This window comes from Podarcis vaucheri (assembly GCF_965113315.1).
Source record: "Podarcis vaucheri genome assembly, chromosome: 10".
Taxonomy (NCBI): domain Eukaryota; kingdom Metazoa; phylum Chordata; class Lepidosauria; order Squamata; family Lacertidae; genus Podarcis; species Podarcis vaucheri.
Window position 1 is genome coordinate 60,186,825 of NC_138748.1, and position 20,888 is coordinate 60,207,712.

A 20,888-nucleotide genomic window follows, 5' to 3' on the forward strand; every position below is an offset into this window, starting at 1 on the left:
CCACACACACACACACAGCCTCCCCCCCCCTCGCCACGAGATTGTCAGTCACCCACCATTTTAGTCAACCAGCTCCTTTCTTTCCCCACATAAGTCAATCGAAGGAGCCTCCAAAACAAATTCAAAAGCCCCCCTCCCACGAGATCTCCTTTCCTTTTCCCCCACCACGTGCCCCCGCTCCAGACAGACCTTTTTGCCGGCAAGGGTGAGTGGGCCGTCGATGACGTATCCATCTGATTCTGATCCGAGCACTCAGCCACAGGTATGTTCAACTTCTGAGCCCCTCTGAGCCATAGGTAGAAAGCCCAGCCAGCAGCCAAATGAAGCCTCAAGGAAAATTACCGTCACCTCTCCGATGGGAAGCGCTGAGCAAAGGTGAGTCCCCAAGCAACGCAGCTGATTTGATCAGCACAAGGCATGCAAGCTCCACCCCCAGTTGTTCTTAGACTTCTTATTGGGTGAGCAACACAGTCAAGCAACACAGTTGGAGCCTCCCTCCTCCCTGGCCGGCAGGGAGGGAGGGAGGGAGAGGAGCTGCTTCCTTTGAAATTTAAGGGACATCATTTAAGGGACATCCATCAATAAGGGACAGCAGCGGGACATGGCGCTGGAATAAGGGACTGTCCCTTCAAATAAGGGACACTTGACAGCTATGATCTGACTTGGCTGTTGAGACTGACACAGAACAATGATTCAGCAAAGCAACTTTCATATGCCTTTATGCATACTGAATACCATTGGCTCACACAAGTAAAAATAAGTTATGACAGTAACAAAGTAGTACTATTAAACCATGGTTTCTTTATTGAGGATTCAGGCTGCTGAGGGAGCTCTGTTAGCAAACATTATTGGTTAAAGTACCAAATATGCACAAAGAGTGAAGCAGGACGCAGGTTGACACCAAGTTTGGAAAAAAGTGGAACCTGGCGATAACCTGTAAATGCAATAGCAATGAATGAGTGGATTACAGGCAAAGTGATTCACATAGTCATGTAAACCTTAGTTCTGTCCCAAGAAATGGAACCTAGGAGGGAGCCATGTTCAGTCCTCTTCACATCTTCAGGTAGGGCTGGTAAAGACCTCTGCCTGAATCCCCGGAGAGTCATTGCCAGTCAGTGTACACAGTGCAGAGCAGGAACCCAATGTTTGACTTGCTAAAAGACAAGTTCCTATGTTCCTATAAGAACCTATGAGCGCACAGAGCAGTCACTGGGCTTGCAGCCTTGAGGATGTGGCCAGTGGCATCCTGGGAATCAGGATGGCTACAGAAATACATGGAGGTACCGGTTCACACAAATAGGTTGTAAGCACCATTATGGACCTGCACACTCCTAAAACAACTGTATGTGAACCAATGTATTAACTGGCCCCTACATTCACCTAGAAGGGACACGGGTGGCTCTGTGGGTTAAACCACAGAGCCTAGGACTTGCCGATCAGAAGGTCAGCGGTTCGAATCCCCACGACGGGGTGAGCTCCCGTTGCTCGGTCCCTGCTTCTGCCAACCTAGCAGTTCAAAAGCACGTCAAAGTGCAATTAGATAAATAGGTACTGCTCTGGTGGGAAGGTAAACGGCGTTTCCGTGCGTTGCTCTGGTTCGCCAGAAGCGGCTTAGTCATGCTGGCCACATGACCCGGAAGCTTTCTGCAGATAAACACCGGCTCCCTCAGCCAATAAAGCGAGATGAGCGCCGCAACCCCAGAGTCGGCCACGACTGGACCTAATGGACAGGGGTCCCTTTACCTTACATTCACCTAGAAGGGTCAGCTACAATTGTAAGTAACAAAGTAAACATGTGGTAGAGGACAGGACAGCTCCTGCAGCTGAAATAAATGAAGATTGCAGAAATTCCAAAAGGAAGCACATTAAAAGACAACATTGTTGATCTGTATAAAAGGGAAAGCAGAGTTCACACTTTTAGGAACAGTGAAGACTCAACAAGTAATGCAATTAACGCCCTATTCAGTTCTCCACAATGTCACAAATTAAAGCTAGGCAACTAACATGGTTAAAAATAGTAACACCACAGCAATTTTTTGAACAGATCTGGTTTCAGCAATGATAGTAACACAACCACTGTACCTTGGAAGCACTCAATTTAAGGCTATGTTGCATATCATAATCAAGAGGAGAAAAATTTGTTGTTAGGGATTTGTGCATGGGGGGGAGGGGGACTAATACCTTTATTCATGCTCAGAAGTGGTAAAGTATATTGCCCAAGGAAGTCATTGGAAGTGAGAGAAAGCTGATCTTCTACAACAAATCGTACTAAGGCAAGCTCTGGAACTTGGATGTTAAATGTGAATGTTTCATTCCACCTGGGACTCAAAGCTGAAATAAAGAAAGCAATATAAGACAAGCAATGATCTGTTAAAACAACTCTACATTGCTAATTGTGTTCTATTCACTGACCACTGAAAATAAAACCTCCATTTGTTTCCTATTTCTTTCTCTGCTCATTGATGATTCTCACTGATTGCAGGAGTACAAGTCTGAAATGCTCCCACAAATGCAAAACAAAGGCTGGCTAAGTAGAAACTCTTCTTATGTTTTTAGCTTTTACTGTTTTATATCTATGCTTTTCTATTTTTTATCTGTAAACCACCTTGAGTCCCAGTCTGGGGACTCTATCATGGAATTACAAAATTGGAAGAGACACCAAAAGTCACCTAATCCAACCCCCTGGAATGCAGGAATCTCAACAAAAGCATGCATCACTGATGGCCATCCAATGTTGTCTTAAAAATAGGTTTTTGGGTGTGAGGAATTCAAATCTGCTATTATTTTTATGACTGGACAACATTTAGCTTGGTTTAAGTTTGATGAAGAAGCACATAAACTGCTTTTGGAAAACTACAGAATTTTAATTTATACCTTCTGAAAATGCCAGGTAATGCTAAATAATAAAAAGATAATAATGGTAATGTATAACTGGAAGTACTAGGCAATCATTTTTAGTGATTTCTGTGCAATTTTACACATTTTGCTTACCAAGCAAAATTAAATTACATTAATTTAACCAAAATATCTTTTGAATTCCCAAGTCGTGTTCCAACTTTTTTAGCACTCCTCATTTTTGGGAATTTGAAAGCTGAAAAATTCAACTACACCTAGACTTGTTTGCCTGATGTTAAAACTGGCATTACACTGCAGTCGAGCTGTCCCTTGGAATTTAAATGATCCACTGACAGGCTTCTTCTTTTTAGTTTAATCACAACTATGCACAGTTTCCAGCAGTGAACCATAATGAGGTGAACCATTTGGAGTGACACAGTGATTTGATTCCTCCCTTAATTTTGTCGTAATGCTTCTTTTCTTTCTTTTTTTGCAGATGGATAGTGGAAAGACACCAAGGATGCATAAAAGACACAACTTTAAAGATTTCCCAGGATATTTTTTTTCTACTGCAAGCCTAAGAAAGCAATCAAGCCAAAGGCTTCTCTAATCCAGCACCCTGTTCTCACAGTGGCCAACCTGATGGCTGTGGGAAGCCTGCAAGGAGTTGGATGCTGCGGTGTCTCCGAAAAAAATTACACATCACTTGGGAAGACAGGCAAACTAATGCCAGTGTACTGGAAGAAGCAAAGATCACCAGTGCTGAAGCAATGATTCTTCAATATCAACTTTGTTGGACTAGTCATGTTGTGCGGATGCCTGATGATTGCCTTACAAAGCAACTACTCTATTCAGAACTTTAAAATGTTAAACGTAATGCTGGTGGTCAACAAAAGAGGTTCAAAGTCTCTCTCAAGGCAAATCTAAAAAGATGTAGCATATACACCGACAACTGAGAAACACGGGCCTGTGAGCGCTCCAATTGGAGAACAGCCTTTACCAAAGGTGTCATGGGCTTTGAAGATGCACAAACTCACGTGCTAAGAGGAAGGCACGCTTGGCAAACCCTCACCATGATCAACTCCTGCCTGGAAACCTAAGTCCCCACTGTGGAAGGACATGTGGGTCCAGAATTGGCCTCCACAGTCACTTACAGACTCACTTTTAAAACCATGTTTATGGAAGACTCAGCTATAGGTGATTGCCAAAGAAGAAGAAAGAGCTCTCGCCACTTGTGATTCCCAACAACTGAAATCCAGAAGCTGACGGGATGAAACAGACTTTCCTGCAGGGGTGGCCTTATCACTAGGCAGATCCTATAGAATGGCAGTGAGATGCTGGAGGACACAGCTTGATGCGTTTCACACTGTCTGCCCTGCTTCCCCCAAACTAGTCTGCTGTCCTCAGGCACTGCCTCATCTCCAGTGTTGAAGCAAGATTCACCTGCAATTATGTTCAGCTTCTATAGATGACAAGGGTGGGAAGCCTCTGGCTCAGGGACCAAACGTGGCCTAGAGACGTCTCCATCTGCCCCAGATAGAGACATACCCCCCCAGTGGCCCCACTTCATTCCCCAAGTCTTTTTGCCTGGATGGAATGTGTCCTTGAACTCTGACAATGCCACCTGCTTGTCCAGATAGAGAACAGAGAGGCATGTGTGAGGTTATGTAGAATGCAGCCTACTACATACAAGTAAAATCTTTATCTGTTGCTCCACCCACTTTGGGCTCTGGCCCAGCCCACCACCAAAAGGAAAGGGAAATTTGTGGTGTTGCAGGCACCAGGCAATCAGCGCTTAACACAGCTGCCTTGGGCTGCCAGCTTACAGGACTGGCTTTCTATGAGCTTGTTTCCGCAAACAAAAGTGTATGTCTGTCCACAGTGTGGGGACCTGCATGCTTCTGTAGTGGCTCAACTGTTCAAGTAACATACATTTTTACACACCCCAGAAGAAGCACTAAAACTACAGCAGACAACTAGGGACAAGCAAAAACACAGAAAGAGAGGTATACTGGTACTACAAACATACAAATTCCTCCATTTTTCTCCATCTGTTTTCTTCCACTGCCCACTTACAGCTCTGACGTAAACAATGAAGGCGGGAAACAAACCTGTCCACCTCCACAGAATGCAATTAGAACAAAGCTTGATCTTTCCTTTGTTCTACTTTCCCCCATACACATGTAAATGTATGAGTTTTAGCCTGTCCTTTCTAATTCATTCAAATAATGGAATTTTTAATATTCCATATAAGAACTCTCTCTGTGTGTGTATGTACCATTCATGCTTTCCTTACTAATTTATGCACTGCTGTTTCTGTACATAGGCCCAGTTGCCAAAGGCAAAACTTTGATAAGCTATGTAAGCCCATGAGTTAAATCCCTAAATTACTGAAACATTACACAACCAATAGACTGTTGCACTTACCATTGCCCTTAACTACACAGCTCTGTTGCTTTGCATGGTCTTCCGGAACACCATAAATTTCTACTAGAACTAGGGGGTCAGCTTTATTACTCCTGGAGAGACTGCTAGGTGGTAATTGATGACCGCTGATAAGCTGCACAGAAAAACAACAACAGTGCATAAGCTTCAACTGGGATATACAATGGTACCTCATGTTACATACACTTCAGGTTACATACGCTTCAGGTTAGACGCCGCTAACCCAGAAATAGTACCTCGGGTTAAGAACTTTGCTTCAGGATGAGGACAGAAATCGTGCTCCAGCACTGTAAAATGCAATTGATTATTATTCTGTAAAATGCAATTGATTATTATTCTGGCATCAATGGTTTTACTGAAAAACAGACGGGGAAGCCTACCACACAGGACAAAGCTAACTGAGAATTATTTACCCTTAACTATGAAACAGCTGTAAAAAAAACAAGTGTTTGAGCTGCTATTGGGGCAAGAGGAATGGTGGGAGGGAGGGGCTGCTTAATCATGTCCTCTCAATTTTCTGTGTACTACTGGGGAGTCCAAGCTTCTTTTCCTCCCATATACATGTTATCAAATCACCAAAGATGGAAAAGCAGCAAGAGGAAGGGCAATTTTGAATGGGGAAAAAATGACTACATGGGAAAGGAACAAGAAACTCCTCGCCTGCTATTCCTCCACTTGGGATTACAATTGCCATGGCCACTTTTCATTTTAAAAAGATTTTTTTTAAAAAAAAACCCACATCTGACATATAATGCCTACTATGAGCCTCTGTTTTCCTTCATTTATGTGCAATCTTTAGCATTTTCTTCACCCAAGCCCCCCAAGTGCATCTGTAATTAGGTAAAAGGAGGTCCTTGTTCCCCCTTGAAAGTAAAAATAAGTACAGTGAACTTGAGCATGTTCTTCTTCCGCACTTCCCCTCCTCTCCATCTTTTGTGCCTCTTTTTGTCTCTGTTCTGTCAGAATGCTGCTTGCAGCAAGCTTCTTGGGACAAATACTTCTCCTTTTTGCTCATGCTACTTTGCAAATCACAGTGTGTATCAACGGTTCTATATTTTATACCGTGTAATGATGACTTATGATTTCAACACCACTTTTGAAAATCCCAGTGGATAACAGCAGCAGTTTGTCACTGGCAAAATATACTCTGTCCTTGGTACTAGATGTGCTTGTTGCTTTGCCTGTTATTTGCATAAATCTCTTTCATATAGTTAGATCAAACCTGTAAAAGCTACTGCCCATAAGTCTTCTCTCAGAGTATATCAGGTGAAGTTTGAGTAGAATGCTATGCAACACATCTTACATCCTGCTCCAAAGGGTCTTCCATGCCTGTATTTCTCAGACTTAGGGCACTGCCAGACAGTTGCTATTCTCAGGTGGAATTTAAACATATATTTGGCAAATTCAAATTGTGCGTTTTATAGTTGATTGGGAGGTCTTGTGCAAAAATCCCGCTTCCCCAAAAGATCGGACTTTTGCAATAAAGAAAACGATGGGAAAATGCACTGCGACATATGAGCTAACATATGCTTTGACGCAACCCCATCTAACCTCAATGCAAACAAATAAGAATGAATTCTCAATAAACAGTCAATGTCGTCTAATCATCCTGCAAACAAATCAGGATGAATGCTCAATAGGTCAACTGGAAGTGCCCTTAGTTTCTCATAAAAAAGGCCCTCGTATTACTGCAATACTCTCTATATTGCAAGGGCATTTCATTTTATCACATCTCTTAGCAACTGATCCACCACAAAAGTGTCTTATTAGAGGGGTGTTTTTTAGTACATATCTACCCATTCACTAATCACTTGCTTCAATCACCACCTACTTAATCCCTTTTCTCTCTTTCTTTCTTTCTTTCTCTCTCTCTCTCTTTCTGACCTTGAACAATTCTGATCTCCTCACAACCCCACAGACATTTTATAGTCTTTCCCAACCTTTCACTAGAGAAAAAGAAACTCACTCAGTCTCAGTAGAACTATTGATATCTGTCTGTGCATACACTGCACTATGTTCTGGCTCCTAAACATAATAAGCCCATTCCAGAGCCTAGCACCACATTTTAAGCAGAGGCACTACACATTTACAGAAAACCCATTAAAAAGCGGGTTATGGGATGTCAGAGGGATAAGAGGAATGGACCAAAAGCCAGCAAAATGGGGGGGGGGGCGCGACTGCAACAAAGAGAAGTCGCTCAAGCAACTTCATTGAAAAGGCAGGGATGCCTGGAGTATCATAGTCATATTACTTCAAAATTGATATAGGGCTTGGGGTACATTATCTCAGGGTGCTTACAGTAACCTTGCACGGCAGGTTAAGTATTATTATCCCCATACTGCTGGTGTGGCACTGAGGCAGAGAGAGAGCACTGGCTTCCTCAAGGCAATCTAGTGAGGTCATGACAGAGGTGACATTTGAACCAGGGATTTCCCACTTCACTTCCTTGCAGAGCGATCCTAAACCATGGTTCTGTACTCCTCTGGGCGAGGGAGTGGCAGGTTCGGATGTGGCAGAAGTTTCTCCACCACCACCATCTCCACAGATGGCAGGAGGCTGTTTCTGCTGTGCCCACCACCAGCACAAGCTGTTGACAACCTACCCGGGGTGTTTGCTCCCTTCAGGAGGCCCTGAAATTTGTGGGGATGGGGGGAGCGGCAGAGCTGGGCCAGCCATGGATCTTCCTGGAGGCCACAGATGGGGCCTAACTGGGCCTTTCTGCAGCAGAAGCCTAGAGCTAGCAAAACGTAAAATAGGCTTCTGCCCAGGCCAGTGCCAAGAGCAGAACTTTGAATGCCGTAGTGTTGCTGTCCCTCTGCCCAGCCCCACTGTTCCTTGGCTGGGACTGTGGATTGCTCCCTTAGCCTTGCAGCAGCTCCCTTAAACAAAAGGCTCAAAGCCCAGTAAAACTGCAACATGTTAAAGTATTTATTGGATCAAACCAGAGAGACAGCCCTTACTTAAGTGAAGAATTTCTGTTAATTAAAAGCACACACTGGCATGAACAAAATCTTTCAGTCTTTTTTTTTTTTTTGCAATTAATTAAGTGGGGCAAACTTTTTGAGTGCATTTTTTTAAAATCTGAATTGGTGTTACAAAGCTGGCTCATTGTCACATGTTTGCAAACGCAGGGCAAAATGGCAACTGTGTAACAAGACAATGAACTACAGCAGTGGTATTTAATAATGTGCCAAATGCCTTTGATGACTAAATAGCATTTGCAAGAAGCTAGTCTCAGCATCTGTGGTACTCAAGGTATTTATTTCCAACAGCAAGCAGAGGAAAAGCACAAGAAAATATTGCAGATAATAAATCAAGCAGGTGTGATTTATTTTAGTTCTGACTGGCAATTTTTCAGTACCACTGCTACGTATGAGCCTCACAGCTTGAACTAAAAGGTCTATTTCACAAAGTTTTAGCACACAAATGATATTTATAGGTTATATGTGAAAAATAAGCTAGTTAATCTCAGCATAACAAAAACAATAACTGATAAGAGGAAAGCCGACCTGCCTTCTGAAAGAAGTAAGGTACAGGAATGGATTCAGACCGCGTTACTAAACTGAGTGCAAGCCCTGATTTAACTGGATGGTGCCCTGCAGGTTCAAGCAACCCAAAGCTGAGGCCACTTATAGCAACGTCTGAGGAAATTGGGAACATGCTGCAAATGTGCCCTAAACCTTCCTCCGAGGAGGTCAGTGTGCCATTTAGCCTCACAACATGCCTGTGGGGCAGTTCACGAAAAGATCCCCACAACCAGTCATTAAACTTTGCAGTCCAGAGGGGATCTGAAGCAGAGTTTTCCATATCCAAACCTGACCCTCTAGCCACCATGATTCTCCAGCATCCATCACTAAGATGGATGGACATCTGATCAGCAGCACCAGCTGTGGGGGCAAGGTCCCTATGGAGTCAAAGGCAAACAGAACAGAACAGGCAGGAAAAGGGTAAGCTCTTGTTTTTCAGCTCTTTGAGTCATGAGGCAGAACAAACCACCAGTATGGGAGCCAGATCAAGCAGCTTCAGAATAATCAAAGGATAAGTCGGACAAAAATAAATAGAGATGACTTTTGTGACCAGGTAAAGGTAAAAAAAAAAATGGTAAAGTACCCCGAACGGTTACGTCCAGTCAAAGGTGACTATGGGGTTGCGGTGCTCATCTCGCTTTCAGGCCGAGGGAGCCGGCGTTTGTCCACAGACAGCTTTCTGGGTCATGCGTCCAGCATGACAAAACCACTTCTGGTGCAAAGGAACACCTTGACGAGTGCCAGAGCACACAGAAACGCCATTTACGTTCCCGCCACAGCGGTACCTATTTATCTACTTGCACTGGCGCGCTTTCGAACTGCTAGGTTGGCAGGAGCTGGGACAGAGCAACGGGAACTCACCCCGTCACAGGGATTCTAAGTGCCAACCTTCTGATCGGCAAACCCAAGAGGCTCAGTAGTTTAGACCACAGTGTCACCTACATCCCTAGTTAATAACCAGGCAGAGACTAGCAAACATACACTGAAATAAAAACCCTGTTGGGCTCTGGGTGTGCTAAGGGCTCTAACTCTTTCCATAGCACAATGCTTCCCAAAGCTAGTGCCCTCCATTTGTTTTGAACACCAATCAGTTCCCACCAGCACAGCTACAGCTGATGGGAATTGTAATCTAAAACAACTGGAGGGCAGCAGGTTGGGGAAGGCTGCTCTGGAGCTATCTATGTTTTAAAACCTGTATCCTGTTGATGTAATGCAAAAACTTTTGGAGGCTAAAGTGGTATTTGCTGCAGCCAAGGCTATTTGGTTGGTTGGTTGGTTGTTCATTAGTCCTTTAAAATATTTATATTCCACCTGTCTCAACAACCTGATTAAAACAATTCATTAATCAATTAAAAATAATTACACAAATTAAAAAAGAAGCAGGTAATATACAGTAAGTATAAAACAGTGCAGGTAGTCAATCAAGTGCCACCAGACACCTGAGCAAACAGGAGTTTTTAATTAGCACCTACAATTTGACAATGTAGGCATATCCCCTTGCAATCAACTCATTTCATACTTGCATCAGCCCCAGGACTTTCCTTTGCACATTCCTAGGAGGAAAATTCAAAAACTGCTTATGCAGTGTCACTGGAATCAGTGGGACTGCAGCGATATATATATGTGTGTATCTTTCCTCCACATTTCATAATGGCACATTTATAAGTGTGACTTGAATCATGTTTATAGCTGAGTAAGTGCCTTGAAACTATTATGCATCTTCACAAATCTACCAGAAAGCAAAGAGAGAGCAACCATATGCAAGTGATAGCACAGGGGCCCTGCTGGTACAACTATCTATTTTAAATTAACTATAGGCCGCCTTTCACTGCGAAAAATAACAAGGTAGTATACAAAATAAAACCAGTATAACACAATAACAATAAAACATAACGCAGAATATCAAGGGTTTGGTAAAGTCAGTATTAAGGATCTGAGCTTGGGAGTGCCCATGTAAATAGTTCAATATCTACCAAGCTGCAGAACACCTGTGCCACAGGTGCCCATCATATATTTAAGTGGAGTTCATTATACAATGTGGTGGCTAACACAAAGAAGGCCAGATGTGTCTCTACTAGATGTCTAGAAGGACCTCATCTGACAACCTAAGTGAACAAGCTAGTCTAGGTAGAAGGGTCCTCCTTCTCAGACAACCTGGTCCTAAGCTGTGCAGGACTTATATGTCAACAACAAAATCTTAAACCCAGCTCAGCAGCAATTATGCTGCCAATTGACACCAATCAGCTATCAGGTACAGGTTACTTGAAGTGCTTATCACGAGCTGAGGTGGAAAATACAGAGAAAGTATTAGTATTTATTTGCAAAAAAGAAAGCACAAGTGGTCTGGCAAATTAAATAAAGAATGTTATCAACAAAATGAACTGACCTTTATAGTAAGAAGCACCGGTTGACAGTTTGCAGATATAGCATGTGGAGTAAATTGTGTGTCTCTATTTCTTAGATATTCTGGTTTTAGTAAATAGCCAGAACCACCATTATCCAAAAATTTCCCAGTTTGAAGATCCATTTGCAGTCCTGCTGTTTGGAAATTTAAGGCCACTGTATGAAAAAGCAGAATGTTCAATTACAGAAAGGTAGACAGCAGGAGGCTACAATTTAAATATATATATTTACAATATCCACCCTGCAAGCTGCTTGAATATACACACCACAGTAACTCCAGCTCTGGATTCAAAGCACTTGAGTAGATACAGCTATTATGGTGTCTTCTTAGAAGGTTTTCCATTTTTAAAATAAGCATATTATGGACAAACTAACCAATCTCAGACTGAGTAGAGCAAATCAGTAAGATATTAAGAGGATCAGGCTAGAATTAGCTGATCAGGCTGCCTTAGTTGATGGCACTTTGAAAGAGGGATCATAGCTCATGGTTATGTAAATTCATCCAATGCTTTTTGTTTTGCAAACCCAGGTATATTGCAAGGCTGTGGGTGAAATTTTACTGCGGTGCAGTAACAAAGCTACAACTTTTATTGGCAGCAGTGCCTTAGCAGTCTGGCTTCACATATGGCAAGGATCAATTCATCACCTAGCTCATCTACTGTATGATGTGAAAGCCCCACCCTTAGTCCATGTGCTGGGTAGTTAATACACATTTTGCTGCTGCTTCTTTTTTTTCCTTTTTTCTTTTTTTACAAAATTGCTTTTATTTGTTAGCTTCTTTTTAAAAAAATGCTTTGTAGTTTTACTGCCTCCAGAGGTCCTCCCCTCCCCCAAATGTATAAAATGAAAGGCAGCTCTGATTTGTTTGTTCAAACACTCGTTTTTGCCTTCATAAACCAGTATGTGCAAACTCCATCTATAATATTTTTTCTGCTTATTGCGGGCAGCAGCGCTCCAAAAATATGACCAATCTTTCAAAATTATGGAAGAGTGGCAGCCATACCTCTCTGGAATTCCCAGTTATTAAAATTCTCTGCATGTCTCTAGTGTATGGAATTGCAACATATGAACAAGAGCAATGTCGGCTGCAATCCTAAACACATTTACTAAGGAGTAAGCTTTGTTTGTTTGTTTTAGAGGATTTAAAATATTCAAGGCAAACCCTCCCAAGGCAGGTTACAAAGATAATTAGCTTCATATGCATAGCAGGAACATGATGCTTCCAAATAATTTATAGAACAGCCCAGCTGCAATTATTCCAGCCCAGGTCCTCAATGACAATCTTTTTACCCATCCACTCATAATCTCTCCTGTCCTGCCTATCCACAGAAGTTGCTTCCAGCTTTCAGGCATTGCCCCAGTGGTACAGTGCCTCAGTTTGTGGAAGTTTTGTTCTAACGATGAAAAGATTTGGGGATTTGGGTGGGTATGGCTAGACCACCTTTCTGTTTTCCAAAACCTTTGAGGTCTATGTAACAGTAGCGATGAGGAGGAAATTAGACTCAGTTCGCATGTAAAAGCAAATGTACCTAACTAACACTTTCTGAAACAATATGCAAATTGAAACACATCAATCCATTGAAACTCAAACTTCCCTGAATTTTGCAATGTATTTTTATTATTATTTATTTTATTTCTATACCACCCTGTACCCGAAGGTCTCAGGGCGGTTCACATAAAATATCAAATACATAAAATCAAAACAAAACCAACAACCCAACAGAACCCCCCCCCCCAAAAAAAAGAGCCAGCATTTTTTAAAAAAGGCATAGGATGTAGATCAAGTCAGGCAAAGGCCTAGTTGAAAAGGAAAAGGTGTATAGTGAAGGCACCAGGCGGACTTCCCTGGAGAGAGCATTCCACAGACAGGGAGCCACTGCAGAGAAGGCCCGTTCTCGTATTGCCACCCTCCTGACCTCTTGGCATTAGCTGTGTGGCCACAGGCTAAGGGCCCAGTGGCATCACTAATACGTCGCCAGCCTCAGATGCTCTGATGTAGAAGAGGACCTTGCAAACATTGGCCTCAAACAGCTGGCTGCTTTGTGGCTTCGTGGAAAATGTACTGATCCAGCATGCTGAGACACATTTATTTGCAGGGTGCAGTTCCTTAGCCTGGAGATGAAATTCATTTTAAAAAACAAAACCCTCACACTTCAATTAAAACAGTAAAAAAAAGTAAGTTTTGAAAAATCCATTTACCTAGGTGCATGTACATAAAAATAAATATATTCCATGTGTTATATAGCAGGACTTTACAAATTTGTACAGTGGTACCTCAGGTTACAAACACCTTGGGTTTCAGACTTCACTAACCCAGAAGTAGTACCTTGGGTTAAGAACTTTACCTCAGGATGAGAACAAAAATTGCATGGCGGCGGCATAGCGGCAGCAGGAGGCCCCATTAGCTAATGTGGTACTTCGGGTTAAGAACTGTTTCAGGTTAAGAATGGACCTCCGGAACGAATTAAGTTCATAACCAGAGGTACCACTGTACTTTTCAATCAAACTGAAGGGTTAGTTTGGTACCTGCACACCAATGAATTCTGCAGCTCCCAATTTTCTGTATGGATTTTAGAGTTCCATTCAGAGTGGAGATCCCACAGAAATGGAACCACAGTCCATAGCAGAGAACGGCCATGGCTCACTGGTAGAGCATCTTGCTTTGCATGCAGAAGGTCCCAAGCTCAATCAAAGAGGGCTAAGAAACAACCCAAATTGAAACCATAGGTAGTCACAGCTATTCAGTGTAGACTAGAGGTGGGGAACACGTGGCCCCCCAGATTTTGCAGGACTACAATCCCATCCTCCATGGCCATTGACAATGCTAGCTGGGGAGGATGGGAGTTGACAATTCTGAGCTAGATGGAGCAATGGTCTCTGTATAAGATGTTCTATGAGGTCTATTCATGCCAAAACACCGGGGGAAAGCCTACCTGGAACTCTTGAGTGCCTTTCATATGCAATTCCCTTGTGCTATGATGTTTGAAGGAGCTGTAAGAAAACTACGAGCTGCACAGAAAAGACTGCATTCTCTCAGAAGCTTCTAGCATGTTTATTCAACCACACAGGGTGAAATCTGGTAGCAGGGTTGGTGGAACCCTTACCATGCTGGCTGAGAAACTGCTCGTGTGCTTCTATGTCATTGTATGCACCAATGCAGAGCTTTTTTCAGCCTGAACTCACTGGAACTCAGTTCCAGCACCTCTCAGGTGGGTGCCATTGCCATTCTAAAAGAATGAGGGAGGTGTTCATAGTAAGTTCTGGCACCTCTTTTTCTAGAAAACTCACACTGCACCAATGCCATAATAAACATGAAAGTGCCTTTTATAATTAATTTAGACAGCCTTGGGTTCTGAATTAACTATTCTGCAGAACCCCTAATAAATTTAAATTATGAATTAATTACAAAGCAGAGCTGACAGATCCCACTCACCCTTCAGCGGCTGTTCAGTGTTGAATGAAAGAGAGAGAGAAACAAGATCTGCTCTTCTAATTTAATGATAAGTAGTAAAACCTAATTATAGTAAAAACAACAACACCTGTACTGAAAATATGCTTGACAATCTATGTAAGTTATGTGAAAATGCACCATTCTGTTGTCTAAACATTTTGAATTGCTACACAAGCCCTCCTTGCAGTTTAATCATAAAGCACTGGTCTTTATCTTGAACACAAAACTGTCAGAATTTCCTTTTCTCAGAAGCTCAAAACACTTTCCGTTGTTTTGCTGCTACAGTTTTGGAAATAAAACAGCACACTGCCTGGAACAGGATATTATAATTCATGAGGAAAAGACAACACAGTTATCACTGGCATGAAGTAAAATCTTCCCTTGTCTAGGACTGTGGTGCTCCTCATATTGAAAATTCACTAGTCAGCCTAGTAAAGCACAAACATGACACACATAAAATAGATAAATGATTTTGGGTTTTTAAAAAACCAAAGGAACTTGATTGTTTGCCAGAGAGAAATACCGACCCAAAGAGGCACAAGTCATGTATAAGAGTAATTCAGAAGAGGCTTATTCTCTCTTCCTATGAGATAAATGTAGAACTACTGACTGCATGCTGTCAACTTCACATTTTATATCTGAGGAAGAAATGTCTGAATTTTAGAGTCCTTGGGTTGTTATGCTGTGTGGGGTATGTTCGTGTGGATTTTTCTTGGTGTCACTGTTTTGAGTTCTGGATTCTGAACTGGCACCCTTACAGGCTGATCTATAACTGATATTTCTGGACTCACTGGAAATTCAGAATTCCCAAAACAATATGCAAACAAGAATGCATCTATTTTTCAAAATTTGCACTTCTACAAAATTTGCTGTCCTGTGTACAAACGTGTGAATATTGGGCGAAAGTGTGCATTGAAAATGCATATATTTGTGAAAACAGCATTATTTAGAACTTTAGAAAGATAGGAAACTGAGAGAAATCAAAAAGAGGTGTAGATAAGCCCCTGGTCAGTTTGTGCTGATCTACTGCATTTCCAAATATGCTCCTAACAGTGGTGCTGCCAAGGCAGGTCTTTGAGGCAGATATCCAGGGGCCCTACTCAGCAGAATAAGCAGTAGCAGCCCCCAAGTGCAGCAGGGCAGGCTAACTACATACTGAAGTAAATGAAGTAATACACATCACATCTAATGAGGGCACTTAAAATGCCCAATTTCATCGCTGCATATTAATGATCAAATCAGGAGTGCAGGAAGCACTCGGTCCATCTAGATCAGGATTGTCCACACCAGGTGTGGGAAATCTTTGGCCCTGAATGGGGTAAATGTGCACCTGAAGGACCAGGTGCGTAGCCTGGCAGTCATTTTGGTCTCACAGCTGTCCATGGAGGCACAGGTCAAATCTGTGTCCAGGGCACCTGTTTACCAGCTCCATCTGGTACGTAGGCTGAGACCCTATCTGCCTGCGGACTGCCTCGCCAGAGTGGTGCATGTTCTGGTTATCTCCCGCTTGGACTACTGCAATGCGCTTTACGTGGGGCTACCTTTGAAGGTGACCCGGAAACTACAACTAATCCAGAATGCGGCAGCTAGACTAGTGACTGGGAGCGGCCACCGAGACCATATAACACCGGTCTTGAAAGACCTACATTAGCTCCCAGTACGTTTCCGAGCACAATTCAAAGTGTTGGTGCTGACCTTTAAAGCCCTAAACGGCCTCAGTCCAGTATATCTGAAGGAGCGTCTCCACCCCCATCTTTCTACCTGGACACTGAGGTCCAGCACCGAGGGCCTTCTGGCGGTTCCCTCACTGCGAGAAGCCAAGTTACAGGGAACCAAGCAGAGGGCCTTCTCGGTAGTGGCGCCCTCCCTGTGGAACACCCTCCCACCAGATGTCAAAGAGAACAACTACTACCAGACTTTTAGAAGACATCTGAAGGCAGCCCTGTTTAGGGAAGCTTTTAATGTTTGATGTATTACAATATTTTAATATTTTTTTGAAAGCCGCCCAGAGTGGCTGGGGAAGCCCAGCCAGATGGGCGGGGTATAAATAATAAATTATTATTATATTATTATCATTACTGAGCTATGGCCCTTCCCTAAACACACAAGCAATTTAGCCCCATTGAACAGAGTGGGACTCACTTCCAAGTAAACATGCATAGGGAATGTATTGTCATCATTAACTTTCAACGTAACTGTTATAGGTAAGAATGATGGTGGGTGCGGGGAGAGAAGATCTCAGATGAGGCATATGGAAGGGCATATGCTTTGTGAGATTTGGCAGAAATTATGTGAGCAGCCGCAGTGTCAAGAAAAGTTTGGACTAATTACATTTTATAGCTATAAAGTCATTTTCATCTGCAAAGTTAAAGGTCTCGGTTACTTTAATGTTTTTAATTACATTCATTTTTCCCGTTTAACTGCAAATGTTGGTGCCTCCACTGCAAAAGCATTTTTAAAGTTATTATAAATCATTCATTGCCATTTCCCAATTACACCTGAAAACGCATTTCCACCAGGATCCTTTGTATATGGGGGTGGGAAAGGAATATCTGTGGGGTGGGGGGGCGGCTCATTAAAAGAAATCTAAGCTGGGGGTTTTACTGAAATGGGCAAATCAATCTGATATTCACACTTTGGCCTAAAAGAACTTCCTGAAAGAGACTGGGGAGATGTTTTTAATATCATCTAAAATGCATTGTGTTTTTGACAGCACACTGCCTTTAGTCAGCTTCATTATTCCCTGTTGCCAAAGTAGGCCTTTAATACATTAATTAAGGAAATATGATAGCAAAACCCTTAAGATTGTCAGGAAGACTCAAGGGGAAGTTTAATACCTGAAATCATTTTGGCTCCTTATTAATTACCTAGACTGGATTTCAAGATCACTGTGTCCTCTAAAAAGTCTGTAGCATACACAGAGAGAGAGAGAGAGTGAGGCGGGGAAGTATTTGATCCCCTGCCAAATTTGTCCGTTTGCTCTCTGACGAAGAAATGACCAGTCCATAATTTTAATGGTAGGTTTACTGTAGATATGAGAGACAGAATAACAACAGGAAAAACCCCAGAAACCCAGAAGACAAAAGTCAGAGATAGATGTGCATTATAATGAGTGAAATAAGTATTTGATCCCTTTGCAAAGGATGACTTAGTACTTGGTGGCAAAACCCTTGTTGGCAATTACAGAGGTCAGAGGTTTCTTGTAGGTGGCCACCAGGTTTGCATACATCTCAAGAGGTATTTTGTCCCACTCCTCTTTGCAGATCCTCTCCAAGTCAGTAAGATTTTGGGGCTGATGTGTAGCTACTCGAACCTTCAGCTCCCTCCACAGATTTTCGATGGGATTAAGGTCTGGAGACTGGCAAGGCCACTCCAGGATCTTAATGTGCTTCTTCTTGAGCCACTCCTTTGTTGCCTTGGCCATGTGTTTTGGGTCACTGTCATGCTGGAATACCCATCCTCGACCCATTTTCATGTCCTGTCCCCTTAGCAGAAAAACACCCCCCAAGCATAATATGTCCCCCTCCGTGTTTGATGGTGGGGATGGTGTTCTTGGGGTCGTAGGAAGCATTCCTCCTCCTCCAAACATGGCAAGCTGAGTTGATGCCAAAGAGCTCAATTTTGGTCTCATCTGACCACAACATTTTCACCCACTTCTCCTCTGGGTCATTCAGATGTGCATTGGCAAACTGCAGACAGGCCTGTACATGTGCTGTCTTGAGCAAGGGGACCTTGTGGGCTCTGCAAGATCTAAGTCCTTCATGGCATAGTGTGTTACCAACCGTTTTCATGGTGACTATGGTCCCAGCTGCCCTGAGATCATTGACAAGTTCCCCCCTTATAGTTCTGGGCTGCTTCATCACCGTTCTCATGATCATTGCAACTCCACGAGATGAGATCTTGCATGGAGCCCCAGACCAAGGGAGGTTGACAGTTATTTTGGGTTTCTTCCATTTGAGAATTATTGCACCAGCTGTTGTCACCTTCTCACCAAGCTGCTTGGCAATAGTATTGTAGCCCAGCCCAGCCTTGTTCAGGTTCACAATTTTGTCCCTGACATCCTTGGACAGCTCTTTGATCTTAGTCATGGGAACCCTCAGCCTTCCAGATATTAAGGACATAGGAAGCTGTCTTATACAGAGTCAGACCACTGGTCCATCTGGTTCAGTATTGACTATGATGACCACTATCAGCTCTCCACGGTTTCAAGCAGGGGATAATCCCAACTCTACCGGAAGATGCTGGGATTGAACCTGAGACCTTTTGCATGCAAAGCAGATGCTCTACCACTGAGCCACAGCCCTTTCGGTTGCTGGACTACAAGTGCCCTCAATCCCAGGCAGAATGGAAGGAAGCTGGCCAGCAACATCTAGAGAGTCAAAGGTTCCCCACACCTGCTCTAACAGGAGACAGTGGACCAGGTTCTCTCCTGCAGTTTTACTAAGCAGCTGCAAACATGATTGTGGATGCAATAAAATTCCAAGGCTGGGGATAATTTTGGCAACTAGTCCAACTCTAGCTCCAGCTGCACAGATTTGGGGTATTGGATTTATTTGGAAAACATTCTGAGAGTTTCCATTTCACACATTCTATCCAAGAAGACCCAGGACTAGTCTGGGGCATCTACATTCTCATGAGCTCAGCACCTAGACTTCTAATATTTTTAATGAGTAAGTATATAGGTAGTAATGATCAGGGGCAGGTAGAGTCTCACGCTCTCATTTTGAAATGTTGCCTCCTGACTGTGGGGTGTGAATGTTCAGACTGACTCTTTTAACAGTCAAATAAACAGAATATGTACGCCAAATGATACGCATATGCTGCAAAAGATGATATCTAAGCTCACAATGCAGGGAACGCCCAATTTGCATGGGTCATGCCTAAAACAGTCATGCCACATATCGGTCATGCTTAAAATGGTCGCTGCATGTACAGTGGTACCTCGGGTTACAGACGCTTCAGGTTACAGACTCCGCTAACCCAGAAATAGTACCTCAGGTTAAGAACTTTGCTTCAGGATGAGAACAGAAATCGCGCGGTGGCAGCAGGAGGCCCCATTAGCTAAAGTGGTGCTTCATGTTAAGAACAGTTTCAGGTTAAGAACGGCTCTCCAGAATGAATTAAGCTCTTAACCCGAGGTACCACTGTATCTGACTTTTAGAAGACATCTGAAGACAGCCCTGTTTAGGGAAATTTTTAATGTTTGACGTTTTATCGCGTTTTTAATTTCTGTTGGTTAAGAATGGACCTCCAGAATGAATTGAGTTCTTAACCCGAGGTACCACTGTAACTCCAATGTAACACTTTTACTCCAATGTTATTTTAAAAAACAAAAAACAAAAACACAACACAATGGACATTATATTATTTTAAGACTTCATTCAAAAAAGAACCAAACCAGAACCACATTGAAAATGGCTCTGCTTTCTCAGGCTTTGTTTTGGGGGGAGAAGCAGCAGCAAAAAACATCGTATACAAAATAAAGAAACACTTTAATCCATTCACATGCATAGTTTCGAGATTTAGTCTTGGAAAGAAAGGATCGTGAACTTTTTGCTTTCCCAGATTCATATTCCTTGGGAATCCTTGGATTTATTTATTATCCCCACCCCTGCACAGGGAGTAAACACGTGCTTATAGAAACTGTGAAGCATGAGTTGGTCATTTCAAAACAATAATACTGATTCATGATTCTCTTTGCTTAAAAGGAAACCCAGATATCAGAGGTAGGACCTGGTGTACTGGACATCCTTCTAAATGTCCTGCTGGATTTCACAAGGCATATTTCAAGCTGACCTTATACCTAGTATAACTTCTCCGAGTCAGCGCCAAATAAGACACGACTCTCAGGTCCACAATTAGGATCTCATGTTGGGTTGTTGTCGTTGTTGCTTTTAAGTAGCCACAGTGAAGTTGTAGGGGTTTTGGACTGTGGGGGGGTAGGTCAAGCCTTTCCCCTCACACAATTTTCCTGATCAAAATTGCCCTTCCCAGAGCTGCCATTTGCTTCACAGGGGCAACTTATAGGTATAATGTGGGTATCTTTAAGTTTCTCCATCAGGCCAATAATAACTTGGAGGGAGAGAAAAAGGTGCAGAAGAAAAGGGTTAACCCTACTGCCTTCAATATTGCAGTCCCAATCTGATTTAACTCACCCCATATCTGCCATTTTAAAAAAGAAAGAAAATAAATTTTGTGGGAGATCTCTCACAACGCATCTAGTTATG

General features: G+C 42.8%; 1 protein-coding gene across 1 annotated transcript in view; it reads right to left on the reverse strand.

Annotated features, from left to right (window-relative positions):
• Window positions 1-781: 781 nt before the first annotated feature.
• The window catches only part of LOC309541277 (1-phosphatidylinositol 4,5-bisphosphate phosphodiesterase zeta-1-like), a 49,855-nt gene continuing 29,748 nt past the window's right edge, over window positions 782-20,888 (reverse strand). Inside the window, exons 10-13 of the mRNA XM_082238938.1 lie at window positions 11,194-11,366; window positions 5,263-5,395; window positions 2,182-2,331; window positions 782-934 (exon numbers count right to left, since the gene is read on the reverse strand). Coding sequence (XP_082095064.1) covers window positions 846-934; window positions 2,182-2,331; window positions 5,263-5,395; window positions 11,194-11,366 — 545 coding nt within the window. The 3' untranslated portion in view covers window positions 782-845. The remainder of the gene's footprint in view (window positions 935-2,181; window positions 2,332-5,262; window positions 5,396-11,193; window positions 11,367-20,888) is intronic.